General features: G+C 38.5%; 1 protein-coding gene across 1 annotated transcript; it reads left to right on the top strand.

Annotated features, from left to right (window-relative positions):
* Window positions 1-870: 870 nt before the first annotated feature.
* LOC111588288 (histone-lysine N-methyltransferase SUV39H1) lies at window positions 871-13,048 on the top strand. Its single transcript, XM_023298575.3, has 6 exons — window positions 871-1,014; window positions 1,905-2,050; window positions 3,635-4,294; window positions 8,584-8,730; window positions 9,114-9,243; window positions 11,154-13,048. Exons 1-6 carry the CDS (start codon window positions 996-998, stop codon window positions 11,285-11,287), a joined length of 1,236 nt encoding a protein of 411 aa, XP_023154343.1. The 5' UTR covers window positions 871-995; the 3' UTR covers window positions 11,288-13,048.
* The last annotated feature ends 395 nt before the right edge of the window (window positions 13,049-13,443 follow it).

The raw sequence follows: 13,443 nt of genomic DNA on the forward strand, positions 1-13,443 counted from the left end.
TCCACATTGTGTCAGTGGGAAAACCGTACATTCATACTGCTTTCTCAGCATTACTGCAACATCATGCAGAACAGCAGCTAATGAATCAATGGACACAAATAAACTTGACTTGCTGTTTTTTTTTACGAATTTATTAGAGATTGAATTATTGACTTAATTGCAGTAACTAAGTGCATAGTAAAAGGACAAAAGACAAAAGATACACACACAATCTCTCTCTCTCTCCCTCCCTTGCTCTGTGTGTGTGTGTGTGTGTGTGTGTGTGTGCAAACATATATAAATACATGTTCTATTTGTCCAGTCCTGTCTGGGTGTGATGTGTTTTAATGAACCACTTTAAATTGCAGATGTGAGGTAAATATGACGTGTGGTACAGCTGCATCACCTGTCCATTGTTTTATTATAACCTGTATTGATGATCTCTGTCAGATGAACAGAACAGTGTTCATGCTAAGTTCCATTTCAAATTCTTACTTATAGTTCAGGTCACAACGTGGCAGAATGAGATGAGAATATATAGATGTCATACATTTATCTTTTTTATTTAACACACATATGCAGTGAAGTATAAAATAGTTGTGGCACACAAAGAGTACCATACAAACAAAGAGCGGCAGATCTCAATACTGAACATCATAGATACTTCTGTCAGTCCTGCTGCTGACATAGTTTGCATATTCCATCTGTGTGTCGCCTCTTTTATGTGTCTGGTGCGGACACAGTGGACACACTTGAGCATCCTCACTCAAACTGAGACACGATCGATTTCCGGGTCACAGGCCGGAGGACGGAGGACCGAAGAGTTGAGGAGGAATGAGATCAGTCTAGTGCTGAGCAGAGTCTATTGTCTTCCGGCCTACCCGCCCGACTAGTTCTGGACCAATGAGAGGCCTGACAGGCGGCGCTGGACCAATGAGCGGCCGTGAGAGACTATTCCGCTGCTGAACCCTTCCGTCCAATGCAGTAGCTCTCATTTTGGCGGCTGAGAAGAAAACATGGCGGAAAATTTGAACGGTAACACATGGACACTATTATTTGACTGTATTTTCATGATACGTTTATTTATTGCGTTTAACCGTCAGTGTGTAAACTCGTGAAACAGGCGAAATATGCACATTTTCCTGTTCTCGAATTCACACAGCATTGCCCAGTGTTCGTATTCCACGGTGACTCCAGGAAGCCAGTTGTCCGGAGTACTTAGGCAGTTTAATGGAGCCGCTTTTGTGTGTCTTTTCTCCACTTTTGAACTCAGGATAAATTTGAAGCTTACACTTATGCTGTACATCACAGGAATCATACCGTAACCCCTCTGTACAAATAGTTTATTACATTATAAGTTGCTTTACACCGTAGTGATTCAGTACTGTGCAACATTACGCCACACAGCGCTTCGGGAGTGTTTAAATGACAGTGTGTTTTTTGGGTCGTATTTGTTGTTGCCACGACAAGTGTAAGTGCTTGAAACTGGTTCTGCTATTAATTCCTTGTGTAGTCGGTGACTTTTTTAGTTTAAAACGAGAAGGCCAGTATTATTGCTCTGTGAAATGCATTATTTTTCATTGAAAATAAGAAAAAGAGCATTTTTACGGTTTATTTACACAAGTCAGCCAAGCATAACCGGCTAACGTTCTGCTTTTAACGTACTGTAGACTTGATCAATAACATCATCTGCTGCCGTGTTTGGCGCTAGGATAAGAAGCAGTTATCAGATTGAAAGTTTTACACAGGGTGTTGTTTGCCCATTTAACCCGCGCTTTCAGTTTAACAGGGTCGAAGTCATGTTTCATTACTTTGTACCTTGAACAAAGAGCAGGGTTAGTTTAAATCGGGTGACTTTTAGGTGGAGTTTCTTGTACCCTTAGTGTATCTGACACTGACTTTATTAAAGGGATTTGCTGTTTTAGATTGCAGGGTGCCCTGCAAGATGTCCTGGAGTGAACTAGAAGCCTTGTGTCGCATAGAGAGGCTGCGCAGTGATCAGCTTGGAGTAAACAGAGCCAACGTGAATGAGTATGAAGTGGAGTTTCTCTGTGACTACAAGAAGACTAAGGTATGCTATCACTATTACAACACATGACTGTTTACTGATACTAACAGCTGTCCTCCTCTCTGGTACATTACTAGAGTGAAATTTGACACCTTGGTCAGTGGCAAATTTTAAAGGACATTTTATTGACTTTTTATGGGCAAAATGATCTTTTATTATTCCTTTCTTTAACGTTATTGTACAGCTGAATTATCCCAAGTTAATAACACAGCAGCTACATAGTCTGGCTGTCCTGGTGATTTTATAGCAATATCAATAATACAATTCAGAAGTTAGACTGAGGCTGTGTGCTGGTTAAATGCACAAGTTCTTTCTATTTCCCTATTAAGGCCTTCCCACTTTCTTTCTTATCTTACATTACTTCTTTGACAATGGTAATCGTATATGTTTTTGTTACAGTAAAAGAAATTAGTTTTTAAATTAATATTTACCTTGGCATCTTTACACCAATTCAATTGTTGGAAGGGGCACAAGTTTACAACATAATCCAGCAAAGGGGCAACATCCAGGCAGGGTTCAAAGAAGTTTGAATTTAAGTAAAGTAGTGCCAAATCCAGGCAAACAGCAAATGACAGCTAACAACCTATATGATAGTGAAAATGAGCATGCCTTGTGAATGTGAACAAGCATTGCAAAAATGCAAGTATGGTAAGTCAGAATTGTTGATCTAATATACTGTGGTGTGTGCAGTAGAGAGTTTGCTGTCTTCCTTCACTTTGGTCAATGCGGGAATGGTCTGATTTGACACTACAGCATAGAGAGTTAAGTTAGACAACATGAGTCCTTTTTGCATATGGGATCTATAGCATTGCTATATATCAGACCGACTTCATCAGTCTATTAAAGTGACAGAATTCTGTCATTTATACATACATCAAATTTTTGTTATTGTTCCTCATAGCCTTATTCAGACTTACCCATCATGGTTACAGAGTGAGCTATATGTAGTCAAGGAAAGTATCCATGCACATCATAACGCTGCTACTGCAGATATACATCTGTAAGACTATGGAATGGAAAAATCTCCCTTATAATGAATTTAAGATGACAAAAAATACTTTAGTCAATGGATCAGACTTGCATTCAAAGTAAAATAAAAACACATCAACAGCTGTGATGGAGCTCAAGACTCAACCTGAAGGCGACCGCTTTGTAACTAATGATACACTGGTGAACTGTGGCTCTGTGTGTGACAGCTCATCTGTCTGAGGATCCTGACCGATCTTGTCTCTGTGGAGGATGATTTACAAGTATAAGTAATTAATGAAGTTACTGCTGGTGTTCACTGTGTAAATGCTCACAGCTTTCTTGCTTTGGGGACACTCACATGGACCCTACTGCAGATTTTTAATAGACTCAGAGTAAAGACCTACCAACCAACGCTTGTGCGTGCCTGTTCTTTAATAGGACAGCATCCAGTTCATCTAGTTACACATGCTGTGTTGAAAGATAATTTGTATTACGCTTGTAGTGCAGGTTGGAGATTTAAAACATCTGTTGTCCTTGTTGACATGGTGACAGATGCATACATTAGAACTTGCAAGGAATCAGACTTTTGCTTCAAACTGAAGTTGTTGTGTATTTCAGGAAGAGGAGTTCTACCTAGTAAAGTGGAAGGGCTTTCCAGAATCGGATAACTCCTGGGAACCCAAGAGGAACCTCAGATGCCCTAAACTGATGAAACAGTTCCACCTCGACCTGGACCGGGAGTTGAGGCGCCACAAGAGACGCTGCATCCCTAAAAAGCTAGATAAGGAAGTTGCCTCTTTTCTGCTCCAGAAAGCCAAAGTCCGGCAGAGTCTGCAGCGCTGGGAGGCTCATTTGAATCAAACTCGCAATCACCCAGGCCGCATTTTTGTCATGAATGACGTGGACCTAGAGGGCCCTCCAAAAAACTTCACCTACATTAACAACTACAAAGTAGGCCAGGGCATTGTGTTAAATGAGATGGCTGTGGGATGTGAGTGTAAGAACTGTTTAGAAGAGCCAGTGAATGGCTGTTGCCCTGGGGCCTCCCTGCACCGCATGGCCTATAATGACAGGGGACAGGTCCGTATCCGGCCAGGAAAGCCTATATATGAGTGCAACTCCCGATGCAGCTGTGGGCCCGACTGTCCCAACAGAGTGGTGCAAAAAGGCATCCAGTTCAACCTGTGCATCTTTAAGACAGAGGATGGCCGGGGATGGGGTGTCCGCACTCTGCAGCATATCAAGAAGAACACATTTGTCATGGAGTATATTGGAGAGGTGAGACATTGTCTTCTTGCAAAGTTCATCTTTTTCATGTACTGCTTGTATGTTAGCAGTGCCCCATCATGCTTCATTAACATCAGAGCTTGAAATGCAGAACACACCAAAAAAAATAGCGGCCTGCAACTTTATTTATTGATATTACAGTGTTAGAGCTTGGACTTAAAAACTGTGTCTTTGAAAACTGAATTTAGAAACATTGAAAAAAATGAATTTGGACTTGAGGTTTTTGTTCATGCTGATGTGAAGAGACTGACAGAATTAATATAACATATAAAGTGTAATAAAATTAGTATTGTCTCTTTGTCAGTGCGATACTCGGTGGTAAACAATCTGATATGAGTTGATTATCTGATAACAATAACAACACATGCTAAAATGTGAACTTGACTACAAAAATAGTGTATTTTTTCACTTTAGTGAAATAAGCAGACAACACCTTGGCCTGGCCTTTCTACCTCAAAACTGCAGGGTACCGATACCTGTATCAATGTATGGATTTAGACAGCCAATGTTTCATTCATTGAAAAAAAAAAAAAAAGACAACTAAGAAACCAGTCCTGTTAACTATGGGGAGAGGCTTTCTGCATCATTCTCTTGTAGATTTTTTTTTTTCAGATGTTCAGCAAGTGCTGAACTGAATTCATGTTTACTTGCAGTCATCTGTCATGTCTTATGTCTTTTACTGTGTCTGGCCTTGAGTGTACTGGTGGCAGTGGGAGGGTAGGACATATATGTATATGTGTATATTTATGTGTGTGTGTGTGTACACACACTGATCAGGCATAACATGACACACACAGAAAGATTCAGCATTTGCACAGATAAAATAAAAGCAGCATCACAACCACAGTACATGAGCACACCTTGCCACAAGTGTAGATGTCATCATACCTGTTTTTCTCATTTGTAGTAAGTGGTATATGTACAGTGATGATTGGATTGTACTTCAGTTAGGCGTACTACAAGCGTCAAATACAACTTAAACCATACTAAAGACAGCCAACTAGACAACTATCTGTAATTTTTTTTAAAGAATAAGTGTTTTACAACATGCCAACTTATTGCGTTACAATGAGAAAAACTTGTTTTAATGTTTTTCTAACAATCTGAAATAACTGTAAAGGGTCCTACAGTAGTAGCAGAATATGACATGTTATTGCGAGATAAGTAAGATTGATTAATTTGTACGTAGTCATCTAAAAAATTGGTTTATAATGACTTAGAAAATGGTAGGGCTGGGCGATATGGCCTAAAAAAAAAAAAAAAAAAAAATCTCAGATTTTTTCACAAAAAAATCCCGATTCACGATTTATCCGATTTTTTTTTTTACCCCCTACCTAATCTCAGCACCCCGTAGTCCAGTCTACTCTATGCAAATGAGCTGCAGCCCTCTCCAGGTAAACACACCAGATCGCAGCTGGAAATGCGCTGCATGTGGCATGCTGGTCCGGTTGCGGTGCATTTCCCGCTGCGATCCGGTGTGTTTACCTGGAGAGGGCTGCAGCTCATTTGCATAAAGTAGACTGACTTCTACTTCAGTGGTTCCCAACCTGTGTGGCTTGGAGCCCCTCCTATAAGCTGCACCCCAGCCCCAGCGCCCCACCCACCACATAAGTACACTACAAAACATAAGAGGGAAGTTATTGAATTGTATTACTAATAGAAAATTCCCTAAAATTACAAAAAAATATTTTATATCAAACCAAGAGTTCAAGAGTTGTACTATGACGAGGAGGAGAGAGTTGATGGCTGCAGTAAATTTGTTGACACTACAATGCATAAGAGTTAAGTTATTGATTTTTTTTTTTTACTAAAAAAATACTTAAAATTATGAGGAAAAAAAAATTAATATTAAACCAAGAGTTGTAGTATGACCAGCAGGAGTCAGTTGCTGGCTGCAGTAAATTTGTTGAATATTTGTGTCTCTTCGCTGTTTGCAGCGGTTTTGCTATTTGCAGACGGTCCCTGTTCACTCGTCGCACAGCCAGCTGCTCATAGACACCAATGTTATTCCTGCAGCCTGAAAGACAGATACTTTTGATTAAACTGGGCTTGTAGCATATTGTCTACCTTACAACGATGGAAAAGGGGCATCGTTTATGTTTAGACAACGTATAATTAATGAGTTATTGATGCCGGAAGTCCGAATTTGTGAATATCTTTCCGACTTTACCGAACTGTGTTTTACTTCCTGACGTCGCCGTAATTCGCTGGTTTCATGCTGTCATTTGCGAGCATTTCACTACAAATAATATAATTCTGTCTTGTCCTTTAATAAAACCAAATTCAAGGTAACTCTCGAAGTATAGCCGGAGTTTTTAGGTATTGATGAACCTTCACCCGTTTTGCGTTTTTCAGACACCGTTTCCGTCAGTAATTTTCTAACTGCACACAAACTAATGAATCTGGATGTACTAGAGCCAACCTGGAGAAAGACCAAATAAATGTGTTTTTAAAATGTTTTATAAGTAGAGTTGTGATGACACAGCGAGTCTGTTACTCTGACTTTATCCAGAATGTAAAAATCAATTTTTTATAACATCACAGCCTCAGAGCAGACAAAGCGGACCCCAGGTTGGGAACCACTGTTCTACTTTATGCAAATTGAGTGAGGCGTGCGAGATTCCACGCATCGTGAAACTGTCCTCAAACTTCTAAACTAGGCGTCGGTGACCTAAAACAAGGACAGATTCAGCTGCTGCACAGATTATTTCTGCCTCAGATGCTTTCAGAAATACTTTTCGCGGACGTGTTTTTTGAAATAAAAGGTAAAGTTTGCGGCCGACCCGCTGTGTTTATCCGACTTGTCTGCAGCACTGTCCAGCTGAAAGCTCGGTCACGTGACCACGTAGCAGCCTGCTGTTGCTCAGAGCTGTCATGTGACCATGTTGTGGTCCGCTCGTGACCGCCCGCCATCCGTGCCATTTTCAGATGTGGTGCGTTGCCGTGTGGGGAAATAGCATCTAGTGGACACGCGCCTTTAGATCTGCACCGCTCGTCGCCATGTTGTTTGTGTATCAAGCGCGGGGGGGAGGGGAGCGCGCACTCTGAACTACGGGAGCCCAGCAGGCAGGCGCTGGTGGCGGATGTTGATGAGAAAATCGATTTTCATTAAAACAAATCGACATTAAGTACAAACTCGAACTAATCGATAAAATCGATTTATCGCCCAGCCCTAGAAAATGGCTTGTTAAAAAAACAGTAAAAAGTTTCTCGTTAGAACGGAAAGTTTCTTGATATAACACCAGAGAAAAATTAGTTTTTATCATGGTGCCAGCATTGTGTTGCTGTCAGATTTAGACTGTGAATGTGAAAGATTGTTAGCTGTTATTTCCTCATACAGGTTTGCAAAATTTGCAAAGTTAAGCTATTCTGTAGTTAAGTTGATGGCGAGCCCATATTAAACTTTGTTGTTTGGATTTGTGTACTACCTTTAGAAACACATGAATTATGCAGTCAGAACTATACATTTCCAGTTTAGAAGAAAAAAACAAAATAACATTTGTACATTTTTTGAGTTGTGTAACAGAGTGACATCTTTTACCTCAAACAGTCTGGCTGAAAAGTTACACAAGAGTTGCCACAGCCTGTTTCCCCACTGATTTACAGAGAGACAAAAACCTGCAGCAGCACTCAGGTTTAATTTCATTCATCAGTTAAAGTCATGGAATTCCCATTAGCTAGCGACAGCTGATATGAACTACTTTGTGACATTTTAATTGACAACAGCAACAATCTGTGCCGGCTGAAATGTAGGAAGTTGCTGCCTTTACGTTTTGTTCACGTGGCCAACCGGAGCATCAGAACTGAACTATTCTCTATACTCTTTATATTCATAAAATAATAATATTAATACATTTATATTCCACATTCAGACCTTGTAGTTTTCACTTACTTAAGGAAGCAAAATCCTGGCATTACAATGCCACTACTAACAAAAATGACACCTCACTGACAGTGTCATAAAACACCGAACCAATGTAGTTAAAGAACTGCAGGATTTGTTGCAGGGCATTTTCTTATTGACTGTGTAGAGGTTTAGTGTTTTTATGTCCTCGCTATCCTTTGTGCTGTGTTAGTGATGTGTTTGTTGTTCACGTCATTAATTGGTGACATTCTTTGAGCTTTTATGCAATTGTCAGTGGTTGACCTTTTGTGTAAATATGTAAATATTTCAAGTAAATAAGTGGTAATTTATTTATTTTTCTAATTCATCATCATTATTTTGTTTTTATTAATAAATGATAAAATACACTGAGGCATTTCTTCCTTGTTTTCTTCAGATCATCACAACAGATGAGGCAGAGAGGAGGGGTCATGTGTACGACCGCCAAGGCTCTACATACCTGTTTGACCTGGACTATGTGGAGGATGTGTATACGGTGGATGCAGCTCACCAGGGAAACATCTCTCACTTTGTCAACCACAGTGTGAGTGTCTTCACCGTGTGCACAGGATATACCACAAGCATCTCAGTTGAAAGGTCCACTTTGTTGGCCAAAACACATACTTTGGCTCGATTTAGCGGTGTGCATCTCAAAGCTTCAAACTGGGGTTTTTTTCTTTTGCAGTGTTACGTGTGATAACAATGATGTTTACAATGAGACGCAGTCAATATTTACTTACATGTCAGTTGCAAGTCCATACCAGAACTTACCATCATCTTTATTTGAGTATGTATATGAGAAATAATCAAATTGGAGAAAATATTCAAGCTATTTCACATGCATTACATTGTTTTTTTGAAATGATCCATGAGTATTCTTTGAGTGTGGATAAACAGCTCCTGATACGCCTGTTGTCCTTTTTTCAGTGTAATCCCAACCTCCAGGTGTTCAATGTTTTCATCGACAACATTGATGAGAGGCTTCCAAGAATTGCTTTATTTTCAACACGGGCTATTCGAGCAGGAGAAGAGCTCACTTTTGACTACAAGATGCAAAGTAAGTATATTGATTCAGCAGACTTTAGTTTTAAAAAAAAAAAAAAAAAAAAATCTGGTCTTTATAGCTTTAAGGAGTAATCATATTGAGACAAATTTGTGCCAGTGTGATCAAACAGAGCTTCTTAAGTATGAAGCAAAAATAATACACTGCTAGTTGTCTTTTTTGTGCTGCCCAACTTTTTTTGTAGCTCTGACTGTGTAAGTGCCTTTTTTAACGGAATAGTGAGTTTTTGAGTAACAGCTCAGTATTTGATTTCTAGGGCCTGACCGATATGGACGTTTTGAGGCCGATTCCAATATTTGGCAGAAAAAAATTCTGACAACTGATTAATCGATCGATTAATTTAAATATATATAATGAATAAAATAACTTCATTTTTGGTCCCTTAATGCTTACAACAACAAAGATATGAATTACAGGCTGAACATTTTACTGTTTTACAATACTTTGTCCTTTAGCATTTGTTTAACTTTACAACAGAGAGGAATTTTCAAGTACAAAAACGTGCAACAAAGCATTATATAACTTTAAAAAAGAGTCAATCTATAACTGAGTTGTGAAATACATCTTGTCGTGTACTTCTTGTTGCTATAAATTAGAGGTAGGTTATCTATATATGCTGAATATAAGCTGCATAATGAGTGAAGTTATTGGCAAAACATTATTTCTGCAGCCCACTGATGCACTTTAACATTAAATCAGTTTCTCTACTCCATTATTTTCTTTGCCGTGAAGTCAGGACTCATATGAACCAAAATAAAAACCAGAGATTTTTTCTCAGATGTCAAAACATGTCATCTTTGACAGAGTTGCATTTTCAATATATAATGGTCACAAATAGTCCGACATTAATGTTGCTCCATAACAACACACACAGTGAGTTGCTGTTACAGCCTGTGTCATGTTGTGGTACTTTCTAACAAAGTTAAACTAAGAGTGACATGACATCATGACGGTTGCTGAAGACAGACGGTTCACATCGCTCCTCCTTAAATGCGCCTCAATGTACTCTCTAATAATGTAAATCTTGTACACTTACATTATTTCTGCAGTTACGCTATGCTAACTTTAGCAATGCAAGGTAAATGAAAAGCATCACTGATACAACGGAGCGCGCATCACTCATGAAAAGGGCTATAATCGACCGATTTAATTGGCCGGCCGATAAATCAGTCGGGCCCTATTAATTTCTGTGTTTTACACCTATATAATGTTTGCTTCTCTCCCAATACCTGTGCTCACATATGCTTTATTTTAAGACAGCTGGATTCCCAATAAAGTTGTTCTTATTTGCATACTTTCCTTTTCCTGTGACTGAAACATAACACATTAACAATATGTGTTAACTAGTGGTCACTTTCTAGCCACTGCTCTTCACATGATTTAAAAACCACAATGTAGTCTGACCACCACCAAGCACAGTGATGAAAGACAACAGACATGCTAGGAATTTGACTGTATTTACATGTAACTTCATTCAGCTGACTTCATGATGGGCCAAAATTCATCTTGACTGTTTTCTGGTTTATGTGCCTGTTGTGTGTCTGTTCTGTGTCAAAGATCATCATTTAATCAATTGTGTTGTGACTTTTTCATTTTTTGTAATTTTTCGTGACAGTGAAATGATATTTTTCTTTTATTTTCATGTGCAGTCGTGATAGTTACAGAATTTTGAGTGTGCTTTATACAATAAACTGATATTAAATTGACGTACTTCAGTGTGTTAATGAAGTACAGTCGCTTTATTACAGCTGATGGCGGTTCATTTTAACAGGGGATGTTTGCTTTTTTCAGAGAAAATCTATTAATTTAGTCATCTAAATAAGGGGTAATGTGTATTCAAAGTTATAGATAAGAGCTTGCTTTTTACTTGAAAACTTACCAGCCTGACTTCTGTTTGTTTCCAGTTGATCCAGTTGACACAGAAAGTACAAAAATGGACTCTAGTTTCAGTCTTGCGGGGCTCCCCAGCTCTCCCAAGAAGAGGATTCGAGTGGAGTGTCGTTGTGGATCAGACTTGTGTCGAAAATATCTGTTTTGACACGGGTCTCTGAGAACACAAGACTTGTCTTTGTAAAGATGTGGGAGAATTGTACAGATTTTATATATATATATATTTTTGTGTTTATGAAAGTGGAGACTCACCATCTACATTTTTAATGTGAACATGACTCTTCCTAGATTGAAACCAATGTGTTTTTTTTTTTTGTAATTTAAAATTTTTTTTGAGAGAGAACTAAAAACTGCATCTCATTATATGAATACTTGATTGCAGTGACTTTAGACATTTTCTCCGTCCCACTTAAAATTGCAGGCAATACAAAAATAAATTAGTGATTTAACATGTATATTTAGCCATCCTCACAGGGTGCATTTCATCAAGTACAAGAGCGCTCTAAAATGTACAAGTACATGTCAGACATTCTGGTTTATTATAGCTTGGGTCTTAATTTTCAATTCTACCAGTCACAGTACTTTGAAGAGCAAATAAAGAAACACAAGCAGTCAGATTGTCAGGAAACAAACCTAAGTTAGCCAGTCTGCTAACTATATTTTGAGCTCCCTTTGTAGACCTAATAGTTTGCAACAGTTTATTCATTTATTTTGTAGCATCTCGTACTATTCTGTCAAAAGGATGGCCAAAAGAACAAAAATTCTAAATAACTTGTCATGAACTGGAATTAGATTTTAAATGGCCACAGTTTTGATTATACACTTTACTGTGACATTGTTGTCTTGAAATTTTGCACTGAGCTCAGAGGAAAGTTTGTCATTCTTAAATGGTTCTCCTTTGTATTTTGTCATGAAAGGCTCTCAACAATAGTCACCACAATCTACTAAGCTGAAAAGCAACCATAGTGAAAGTGCAGTAGTTTAGTTTTGCTCAAACAAATCTGACAAGCTTTTATTTTGGTATTGCAGTTTATAGGCCCCATTTGGTGTTATCCTCTGTCATGTTCCTGCTGTCCGGACTCATTTGTCCTTTTGGCAGACACATTCATCCTCTCTGCGCAGGGCTTAACTGTCCAACATTAAAAAGGATTTTTTTGTTGTTTTTCTGAGAGATTTAACATTTTGTAGTTTAATATGTAAATTATAGTGCATTTTGTTACTTGTTACCTTCAGTGTCAGTTCAGTTTTCATTATGTTCCAGGTGTTCTGTTTAGTGCATGGAGGTTTCGATCACCTGTATGCTTCAAAAGATCTTTTTTTATGCAGTGTGGCAAGTCAAAGTGTCTTTGACTGTTCTGTTCTGCTTGCATCCCACTGCCCTTCTTATCTTTTCTCATGAACTCTGTTTCTTTTGTACATATTTGTAGTCTTGATGAGATGAAATGTGTAATGGAGCGGAATATCATAGTCTCTGCTGGTGTTAGGTGTCTTGGTTTATCCCTAATCGATCAGGTAAAATGATAGATGTTTGAATAGAAGGTGTGATTGTTGTATTCTCTATTTTCACATGTCCACATTATCTCCAGTAATCCTTACCAACTCCACCACAGTGTGCCATCAGAAAAGGTTCTTCAGATAATGTGAAAAGGACTTTCTCTAAAGCACAGTGTGACTTATGACTAGTTTTCAACATGTTGCATGTAATGTGCATCTTCCCAGGATGTGACTTATAAGATGAACTTAAACCTGCAGACATACTGCAGGGAGCGAATGATCCTCACCTTAGCCAACTCTGCTGCTCAGTCATTTTGTGTGTTTTGTGTATGCATACTACATATGTGCTCTGTCCTTTTTTATCTTTTTCAATGGCAATAAAGGGGGAGGAAATTTAGGCCATTCGAAAGGTCAACTTTCTGATTATTTTTTATGCTGCATACTTTATTAGTGTTATATTAGATAATCTCTATATGGATCAAAGGGTTAGTTCATCTTTATGAGAACAAAAACATTTCTTCACTCTAACCAGGAAATGATTCCCATGAAACTTATATAAGACTCTTAAAGATCTCAGAATTCCGTAGGTCTAATACTGTCTGCACTGCCATGCACTACCAGAGACGACTGTTTTTACCAGTGTGACTTTGTTGTAGCTGGAGAACAAATACCATATAAATAAATGGTTTTAAAGTTCACAATTTTTGTTCTACAAGATCATCCTGTTAAAATAGTTACAGGACACATCTGAACACAAAATGCCAAAGATACTACCTACTAATTATACTATTAAAACTATTGAAAAATGTG

Source organism: Amphiprion ocellaris, chromosome 8, assembly GCF_022539595.1.
Source record: "Amphiprion ocellaris isolate individual 3 ecotype Okinawa chromosome 8, ASM2253959v1, whole genome shotgun sequence".
Classification (NCBI taxonomy): domain Eukaryota; kingdom Metazoa; phylum Chordata; class Actinopteri; family Pomacentridae; genus Amphiprion; species Amphiprion ocellaris.

What these genes read in the sequence shown, in the direction of transcription:
- LOC111588288 (XM_023298575.3), top strand. An exon ending in TCATGGAGTATATTGGAGAG is followed by an intron (nt 4,295 to 8,583) that starts GTGAGACATTGT and finishes TGTTTTCTTCAG; the next exon opens with ATCATCACAACAGATGAGGC. An exon ending in CTCACTTTGTCAACCACAGT is followed by an intron (nt 8,731 to 9,113) that starts GTGAGTGTCTTC and finishes TCCTTTTTTCAG; the next exon opens with TGTAATCCCAACCTCCAGGT.